Raw genomic sequence first — 9,697 nt, forward strand, 5'->3', positions numbered from 1 at the left:
ATTGGCGTTCATATTATAAAAATATAAGATTTTTATATAGCAAGTAAAGCTTGAACTCCCGAAAAAAGCATAATATAAATTCAAACAATTCATTATTTATTGATAACTGAATATAATCTTACGAATCGGGGATGAGGACACTGTGTGAAGGGTATGAGTAGGTTGTTGTAATGCTTGCGAAGGTGGAGGATTTAAAACCATTTCTTGTATACATAAATAAATACTAAACAGCCTAAAATATATCCGAAATGAGCTCGTTTCCAAGTAAAAAGGCCATGCACGCACATACAGAATTTCGCCCTAGCAAACGGGTTTGGGCAGCAACCAGGATCTTAGCCAGCACAGCTGCACGAGAGGTTGCATCGGAAAGGAGAAAATAACCGTGCTGCCAGGCAACGCCGGAAGATATAGATGGGAATGTTAAATTGGAATCATGCGAGTACGAGTAGTGTGTTACAAGTTGTGTTTTTGCTAACCCGCTGCAATTATGATTTGAGTAATATATAAGCAAATGCATTAGCCAGTGTTTGCATGCATGCCTCCAAATGTTCGGGATTGTTAAAATGTTATGCTTACGTTTGACAATGGCATAGATTGTAACAAATGAATGTGTGAGCGCGGTCGAGAGTCTTAACGAAATGGGGTGTTATATGTAAGGCGTGTGAGAGGCTGGATTATGTGGTGTGTGATTAGCTTAGAACGTATAGCCACCCTCGGGAGCCTTTGGCTGGGTGGCATTGAACTCGAGAGCCCCGTTAACCTCCTGCGGTGCCAACTCTTGCTCGGCCTCGTCGTCAGCGTTGCTGAAGTAAGTGTCTATGATGGCATAGGCCTTTTTGTAGACCTCCTCGTTTTCATGCTGCTGCAAAGTCTCCAGCTTGTCTAGGCCTCCCATCTCCTCAACCATCAGGCACAGGTTTTCGGTGCCTCCTAGTTTCTCGGCCAGAGCGAATAAATTGGATAAGCCTGTCTGCACCACCTTGATGGTTCGCGGATCCTTTGCGTCCAGCAGATCAATGAACGGCTTCAAGATTTTGAACTTCTCTATCAGATCCACGATCTGCTCGGGTGTGCCCGACGTCGTGGTGTTGGTCACCGCCCAGGCAGCCTCCTTCTGTGCTTTAAAGTCCCCTTTCTCCAGCACGTTGCGCAGCTGCTGGAAAATGCCAGCCTGAATGACCGCCTGGATCTGCTTCTGGTTACCTGCCGTGATGTTGCTGACCGTCCAAGCAGCCTCCTTGACAATGTTGCTTTTGTTGTGCTGCAGCAGAAGTCCTAGCCTGGGCAATCCTCCAGATGCAATTACCACGTCAGTCTAAAAAACAAAAACATTGATTAAATTTAATTTGGTTTTGGTTAGTCAGCGCTACAAAATGAATTTATATTTTTTAAATTTTATTTATCAACGGGATTAAAAGCAGTATCGGAAAAGCAATTGGTTAACTCACCTGTTGATCTGTGCCGGTCACAATGTTCCCTACACTGCGCAGGGCGGGCACAATGATGCTTGGCTCGTCCATTTGCAGAAGTTTGACCAGGCGCGGCACTGCATCCGAGTCGACCACTGCCTGGATCTTGCTATTGTCATCGTCAGTGACGTATGACAGTGCCCAGCAAGCGTCGGCTAATACTTGAATATCCTGGCTAAGCAGGAGCTGCGACAAGACTGGCAGAAGGCGCTTCACCTGCTCAAAGGGCGGTGAAGGATTCTTGTTCCTGCACAGATTCGACATCAGCCAGACGATGTTACGCAGAAAGGACAGCGGCGTCTCGTTGTTGATCAGTGGCAGAATGCCGTCGATCACATTGTGGTGGATGACAATGTCGCGAGCGGCGGCTCCATCGCCAGCAATGTTTCCCAGGGCCCAGACAGCCTGCTCGGCCAGATTGATGGACTTCGACTGGAGCAAGGCCACGAAGTGCGGCACGGCATTTTGTTCAATAACGCAACGCGTCTGATCGGAAGTGCCAGATGCTATGTTGGTCAGGGCCCAGGCGGCTTCAAACTGCAGCATAGAGCTGGAGGAGGGGATTCAGTACCGTTTTTAAGGAGGTTTAATTGCCACTACTCACTTTGTGGTGTTCTGCAGGAAGCGAATGCAAATGGGCACAATGCCATGTCCAATCATCAGGTCAATAGGCGGATTGCGCTCTCGGCTGAGCATCTTGCGAGCCGACTGCATGCCCAGGAACTGGCGCTCCTGATCCTCGCTGTTCATGGCCGCCACTATTTCGTCCACGGACAGCTGCACCGGCGACTGGCCATTGAGCTCCTTGAGCGGCGAAGTGAGATCCTCGTCGTTGATGTTGCGCCGCTTGAACATCTGGTCCTCCTTCTTGGATTTTCGTAGCTCGATGGTCACCTCATGGCGGCGCATGCGCGAGTCCTACGAGAATGTGAGGTTAGTTCCGAACGGAGATCCGACGCGATTCTGTGGTTATTACCTGCGTGTTGATGGTGTTGGACTTGTAGGAGCCCTGACGCGAGTTCGAATCCGCCTTACTCATTTTATGGCAGTTTTGTTCCTTTTAATTTTAGAAGTTGAAACTGAAATGGAAATTGGGTGCGGAAATAAGTTACAGGAAAACGAAACTGAATTCAAGGGCTACCCTTTTCAATGCCTCCTCTCTCTCGGGACCGGCTTTTGCAACGGCGCTCACAAAGAGCGTAGCCAGAATTAGAATCGGGGGTAAAACGTTCAAATTGTCTTATTGAAATATATATTTAAATTTCAGAAAATATAAGATTCCTTCAAAAATTTTTTATTTTAATTTAAATTAATTTGAATTAAATTTGACACGTGGGGAGAGGACGAGAGCTTGCGTTCCCAAGCCCCCTACAAAGGCGTGGATACGCCCCTGGCTAGCAACAACAAAGCAACAGCTGCAGAACCCGCCATTTGCAGCATCGTAGTAAGAGGAGAGGTAACGAAGGAGAACAGGAAGAGGCGGCAAAAGAATAAAGGAATGGAAAAACGGCAAGAGAAACGGCGAAAAGGACAAAAGGAGCACCCGACCACACACACACTTACCTTTGCGTTCTCAGAATGCGTATGCTGGCTTTTTTGGCTTGGCTAAAATCACTTCAACGAAAATTTACACAATTTTGATCATTCCCATAGGAAAAACAAGCACGGAAATTTGTCGAGCGTGTTAGCACGCTGAAAGTGCCGGTGAAACTGTGCTGTGAAACACGTAGACGAACTTGAAATCAATGCGAAATTGATGTCAATGCTTACTGTGCGCCCGCCGGATTTACCGTTTGATTTGAAAAGCAAGCAAGTGAAGCCTTAGCGGCGGGAAAATGATAGCGATCTATCGATCTCTTCAACTATCGATATTCGCTGCCAGTGTGAACGTATGCACCTGTCTCTGTTCATCGCTCCGCGTCATTAACCGATTGGCAGCCTGCGGATTTTGTTTTAATTAAAATTAGACTTTATATTTTCGTTTAAAAGCTATCCAAATCTTTTTATTTTTCGCCAAATATCTACCGCTAGCATGATAATAACCCAAAAGATGCACTGCGATCAATGGTCGTAGTGCTGATCGTCGCCGACTGAGGGCGCTGCCGTTTTTCATTCCGCTAAGTTCATGTGGAACGTGGAACTCGTTTCGATGGCGCGCATACAAACTAAATTCAGCTGTTCAGCCCATGGCTGAATCTGCAAAGCTGGCGGGTGAATTTAAATTATGTGTAAAAAAGGGAAGTATCTTTACTTCCGCAAACGATTTTTAAGAAAAACAATTGTAAAAACAGTTAGATTAATTTCGTTAAATGATAATTTTAATTGGCTTTTGTAAGTTGTTTAGTGGATTATGTGAATTTATAGAACATCTTTGAGCATACATTACCAAACAAAACATTATTAATGTGTAATTGGTTTTACGCAACTCAAGGTGAGAGTAAATAACCAATTTTTTAACTAACTATTAATTTCACTGTTTTTTTCCTTCAAAAATTTGATATTATTGAACTGATACCATTTAATCTCTCGTTTATTAATAATAATGCAATAAATGCAAACAAAGTCCTGGTTAATGCTCTTTTTAATCTGCCGTATTTATGTTTACAAAAGCATTTTTTATAGGTTATTGCCCCCAATCGATTTGGCTTCAACGTTCCTTTTTTCACGCAAACATTTTTTGTTTCTTTCCAGCTTTCTGTGAGGAGGAATTTGATAAGGTATTGGGGAAAATTTATAAATTTAATCGTGCGCACTTAAGTTGAGCTATCAGTTTACCGATTGATAAATAAAAAAGAATTAATAACTAAGCTGAGCGATCTATTAACTGTTTGTTTAAGTAAGTATCTTTCAAATTGTACTGTTGAGCTACTTATAGTTTTATAGCTATGGTTACTAATAAGATAACAAAATCGGTCGTATGCTATTGCAGCCATAGCATAAAGACGTTTAAGTTTAATGGCATGAATATCCAGATATAATGCTCTCTAAGGTTGGTTTTGAATCAATACTAGACGACTCTTGAAGTGTTACAAATTATCTCGACCAATAACTACTTTGAACTATCCACCTTTCTTTTGCTTATTTGTGGCAAATAAAGTTAAGGAGCAGGAATCAGCATATTTTATATATTCCCAAATTTGTGTATTTATTTTCGCATTTGTTTCAACAATATTTCCGGTCAAAACCAATCCTAAGCCGATTTCTCTCCGTTGTTTTGCTCCGTAGCTGGAGCTGCAGTGGTGGAGGTGGTGCTGCTGTTGGCTTCAGGTGCAGATCGGGCCTCCACCACGTCGGAATCATCACTGTCGGGGGCAGGAGAAGATTCCCCCGATGGGGAGAAGGGCGGGAACTGCTGATCCTGGGGATAGGTTTGCTGCTGCTGCTGCTGCTCCTGACCCTCGTTGTAGTCGATGGGCGTGGGCTCCAGCTCCGGCTGAGTGGCCGAAGGAGCGTCCACAACCTCACCCTGCTGCTCGGCGACCTGCTGCACCTGCTGCTGGGGAGCAAACACCTGCTGGTGGGGGTAGTAGATGGGAGCGGGCAGAGAGGCGGGCACATGGACGGGAAGGGGAGCTGGGGCAGCCACTGAAACCACGGGAGCAGCCACGGCACGGGCAGCCACCACTGGCTCCCGCTGAACCACCGCATTGAATCCATTGATATCGTCGGCGGTGTAGGTCACAGTGCGCTTGTACCCATCGGCATCCAGGACGGAGTAGGATCCCACCACGTTGCCTCCGTCACGGGTCTCCACCTGGCTCTTGATGTCCCCGGTGATGCTGTCATGGACGCCGTAGGAGAAGTCGTAGCGCGGCGAGGATTCCAGCTCCACCTGTTTCAGCACAGGAGCAGCAACCACTGGAGCAGTAACCACTGGAGCAGCAACCACGGGAGCAGCAACCACGGGAGCAGCAGCCAAGGTTTTCACCACTGGAGCAGCCACGGGCAGGGAAAGAGGTGCAGCCACCGTCTTGACAACTGGGGCTGGCAGGGCATAGGACCTGGTGTAGACGGGAGCAGCTGGCACCACCGTTTTGGCGAAGACCGGAGCCGCCTGGTGATAGACAGCAGGATGAGCCACTGGAGCGGCATGGTAGACGGCAGCCTGGGCCACTGGAGCGGCATGGTAGACTGCAGCCGGAGCCTGGTAGGTGGCATAAGCGGGATGGTAACCGGCATAGGTGGCCGCGAATCCTGCACGACAGGATCCAGCGAGGGCCAGAAGGGAGAATGCAATCAGGTGCTGCAAAGGGAACAGGTGGATAAGATAAGACTCTCACTCGAATAGGCAATTAAAATATATTGTCGATCTGTCTTCGTCTATTTTTATAAAGAGCTTAACCATTAAATCAAGCATTGTGTTAATAAAACTATACTGGTAAACTTTCAGTCACCTGAGCTACTTATTAATTTCATTTAAATTAACAGTGCTTAATAGTTGGTTTATTGCCATAACTAAATAGCCTTTAAATTTAACCTTTTTTTAATGCTTGTTAATTAATTGAATGCAATTGATTTAAATAAAATTCCAGTTTTTAATGAAACAATATTGTTATTATTTATATGATTATGCAAATCACAGCAAATTGATTCATGCATATTATAATTGTTTCACCCGCACATTTTTGGCCAGTAAAGAATTATAATTTTTAATAGAAATTGCTTTTTTGGTGCAGTTTAAAAATGAATAATTATGCACACCTTTAAGCTAGCTGATTTAATTTTTTTGAAACGGATTCAATATCACATTAGTCGAAAAATTCCATCGCAAGTTAAACACTTTTTTTTACAAAAGAAATGCATTTCAAATCGAAGTTGAGTTCCACTTTATTAAACTTACTTTGCCTGCCATTGTCAAAGTGGAATCACTTCCTTTGGACTGGGATTGCTGGAGGACGAACTGGAGAATGGCACGTGCCGCACAGGAAGCTGCTAACTGCGATTGGAGACTGACGACTACGTATCCGCTCGACTCTGGGAACGACGCCGACTTAATGATGTCGACCACTCCCGACGCACGTCACTTTATATGGGGCGACAGATCAGAATTGGCCAAAAGAAGTGGCGCCCTGAAAAAGCCGAAGAGCAAACCGGTAACAAGTACAAAAGTATCTCGGCTGACAATTTGACAATTTGACAATTGCGGGCCAAAACTGGTTTCGGGTAATTTGTCTTTTGTCCACGGTTTAGATATAGGTATCGTTTTCTGTATCGGTTTCAGTTTCGTTTTCTGCTCCATTTTCGATGTCAAGTTCAGCACCGCAGTTGGCGCTTCCTTGTGGGCCTACTGTCGTTCGGTAATTAATTGCGATTTGAGCGCTGTTCAATTAACTTTTCAATTGTCAACTCGGCACCTTGCAGCGCCCCATTCCTCGGGAGTCATTACATCACGGCTGGAGTTCGGCACTTGACAATCATCTTGTTTTTCTTGGCGACATGCGCAGGCCAATGGAGCGCGAAATTTGCTGCCAACGGATTGTCAGGTTGTCGGTGTCCCAGAGCCACCGACTCCTCCACCTCCACCAAAATATAGGTGACTTGTCAGCACATATTCCCCCCAATTTGTCTTTCGGCTCGGGGCGTTTGTATGTCAGCGGCGTTTGCCTCATTGGCTGCATGATTTTCAGTTTTCGGCTATTTCTCACTTTTAGAAAATTTATTACTGCTCCACTTGGTGTTTACCTTATGTCCCCGCATGCAGACATTGGCACAGTTTCACATTGATTCGCACTTGTAATTTGCGGAACAAAAACACAAGCCTGGCAATTGCCAAATCGGATTACTTTTCTTTTGGGGATCGAGAGCATTGCAAAGTGGCTCAAAATATGCGGCATCAAAGGGGGTCCGAAATATGGAGGCTAAAAACCAGGAACAAACCGCTCATTGGGTTATTAAAAATGGGTCTTAATTAATAATGTCCAAGAACCGAAGGTTGTCCGAAAAGGCTTTTCTTAGAAATGACCCAAAAATGTGTCAACTCATTTGAGCGGTTCGAATCGATGTAATTAAGCGCCTTCAAGGAACCCGCCGTCCCATTATGAGCTCAATGGTCACCAATTGTCTACGTCTTCGGCTCTGGCTGGCTGTAATCAAGAGACCGTCGAGAGATCGCCGTTCAATGACTCCGACCGGAGCCAAACGAAACTGAAAGTGCGTGGAGCGTCCATGAGGTTGCTGTGGGCCATAAACATCCGATTACAGCGTCCGAACACGTAGCCCAAAGCCATCAAGATGCGTAGGCAGACAAGAGACGCATATCGTTCCACAGAAGTATGGGGGTATATGCATATATCACACGCCTGAACTTGAAAAGTCTGCCATCGGAGAAGGGCACGCTGGAGGCGAACAGAAGCCACCTGCCTTAACCCGCTATCACACCAAAGTGCCTCAGGACACGCCCCAAAAGAGCTTAGGTTTCGTTTGAGTGAATCCTGTATACAAATGTGGCGGAAGGATGAATATAAAATACTTGGGCATCGAAGTTGCTAAGGAGATTTTGCAATCCCATTTTTGATCCTTTATTTTGATTTGATTTTACTAGTACGTTTTATAGAAATCTGTAAAAATCATCCGCTACTTACTGACCTTTCAAAGACAGTTACATTTTGCTACCTAAAGCATTTTGCGATTTTCTGGAGCAATAGGGTGTGCGGCAGCTTTAAAACTTGGCAGCCTTCTGAAAAAAATGGATATTTTAGTGTACGGAACTTTAATTTGTTCGGAAAATAATTGTTTATATTAAACAATAGGAAAATATATAAATACATTTCCCAACCCTAACCATTTAGCGATTTGAAGTTGCAAAAGAGAATGTGTTAAAAATTAAAATAAAAATATAATTTATTATAAAATATGATAGGCTTTTACAAAAAATACAAATCTTAATCTATGAAAATATTTGAAAAACAATTATTTTTATGCAACATTAGCTTTTATATAAAAGTAAATTTATAATTTGTGAAACCAAATATGTTAATATGTTAATTAAAAAGGATATATTTAAAAATACAAACTGTTTGATTGATACAAAAAAAGTTTCCATTAGAGAATTAAAAATCTAATAGATAAATATATTTGTATATAACATTAAATACAAATTGTTTGACTCTTAAGAAAAAGTATGGTACTTTTAATTTCTTAAAGAAAAACGTAATAATTTCTGTTCAGTGAAAGCCATCTCCGTTGTACTTTTTAATTAATTTAGACTTGAGTGTCGGAGGGTTAATGGTATACAACGCAACGACCCTCTAATTGATGAGCCACCGCGAGAGGCGGAAATTGCACATCAAAGCCAGGTGGCGAGGATGAAAACAGTGGGACTGCTGGGTCGGGATCAGGATCAGGGACAGAAACAGGGACATGGACAGGGAGTGGCGAATCACTTGCCTATCGGCGTGGCAATTAAAATCCAATGTGTGGCTGGCCAGGATGTAAGGGGATCCATTAAGCCCGCTATTTGACATTCGACAAATACTTAACACTATTTGCCCGACTTAATAAACCCGCCTTCGTTGACTTTGCCACCGCAATAAAAGGGACGAGGGGAGGGGGGGGGCGCGGGGAAGGACAAAGGGTGGTCCTTTGGGTGGAAACGGGCACGGCAATGATTGATTGCACGCTAAAGCCGGAGAGCATCACATCATTTCCTTTTTACACTTGACAGGAAATGCATTTTTAGTTGGCGCTGGCGAAATGAGCATCGGTGTGTGCTGCCCGGAAAAGGGAGGAGGAATATGCGATGGAATAGGATGGGATAGGATAGGATAGGATAGCATGGGATGAGATGCAGAGGAAACGGAAGATGTACGTATGCAAAACGAAATCACAGCCAGTGGGAAAGTGGGGAAAACTTGAAAACAGACAAATGCAAATGCAAAAGTCGAAGCTGAACCTGAAGCTCTGGCTGAGCCGCAGCACTCCATGGCCGTTTTCACAGACAATTTACACAAGAATCACACAAATACGAGTACGTAAACATTTTGTGCGACTCTGAGCTTGGTCATTGAGCAAACCATTCGCACGGAAAACCCGTCCAGGTGCAAACGTTTTTCCACCCGTCTTTACACTCGGAAGCTGCGAATTTTTTGGCACAGAGAACAAATAGAATGTGCCCTAAGAATAAATACAATATTGCCTCTTACATTTTGTTTATATCTCTGTTTAAGTTTATAGATTATAACAAAGACATAAAAACTTTGATATAAAATTGGTTGTTTACATATTAAATC

At 44.0% G+C, this 9,697-nt stretch overlaps 2 protein-coding genes across 2 annotated transcripts; both read right to left on the reverse strand.

The window, feature by feature from the left end:
* Positions 1–75: 75 nt before the first annotated feature.
* LOC108044571 (importin subunit alpha) lies at positions 76–3,271 on the reverse strand. Its single transcript, XM_017123625.1, has 5 exons — positions 3,033–3,271; positions 2,446–2,548; positions 2,074–2,387; positions 1,449–2,019; positions 76–1,315 (listed from the first exon to the last, which is right to left on the reverse strand). Exons 2-5 carry the CDS (start codon positions 2,506–2,508, stop codon positions 695–697), a joined length of 1,569 nt encoding a protein of 522 aa, XP_016979114.1. The 5' UTR covers positions 2,509–2,548; positions 3,033–3,271; the 3' UTR covers positions 76–694.
* A 1,317-nt stretch (positions 3,272–4,588) lies between these two features.
* On the reverse strand, positions 4,589–6,454 carry LOC108044537 (cuticle protein). The gene is made up of 2 exons (XM_017123578.2): positions 6,310–6,454; positions 4,589–5,712 (listed from the first exon to the last, which is right to left on the reverse strand). Exons 1-2 carry the CDS (start codon positions 6,319–6,321, stop codon positions 4,660–4,662), a joined length of 1,065 nt encoding a protein of 354 aa, XP_016979067.2. The 5' UTR covers positions 6,322–6,454; the 3' UTR covers positions 4,589–4,659.
* Between the last annotated feature and the right edge of the window lie 3,243 nt (positions 6,455–9,697).

This window comes from Drosophila rhopaloa, unplaced genomic scaffold (genome assembly GCF_018152115.1).
Source record: "Drosophila rhopaloa isolate 14029-0021.01 unplaced genomic scaffold, ASM1815211v1 contig_2, whole genome shotgun sequence".
NCBI lineage: Eukaryota > Metazoa > Arthropoda > Insecta > Diptera > Drosophilidae > Drosophila > Drosophila rhopaloa.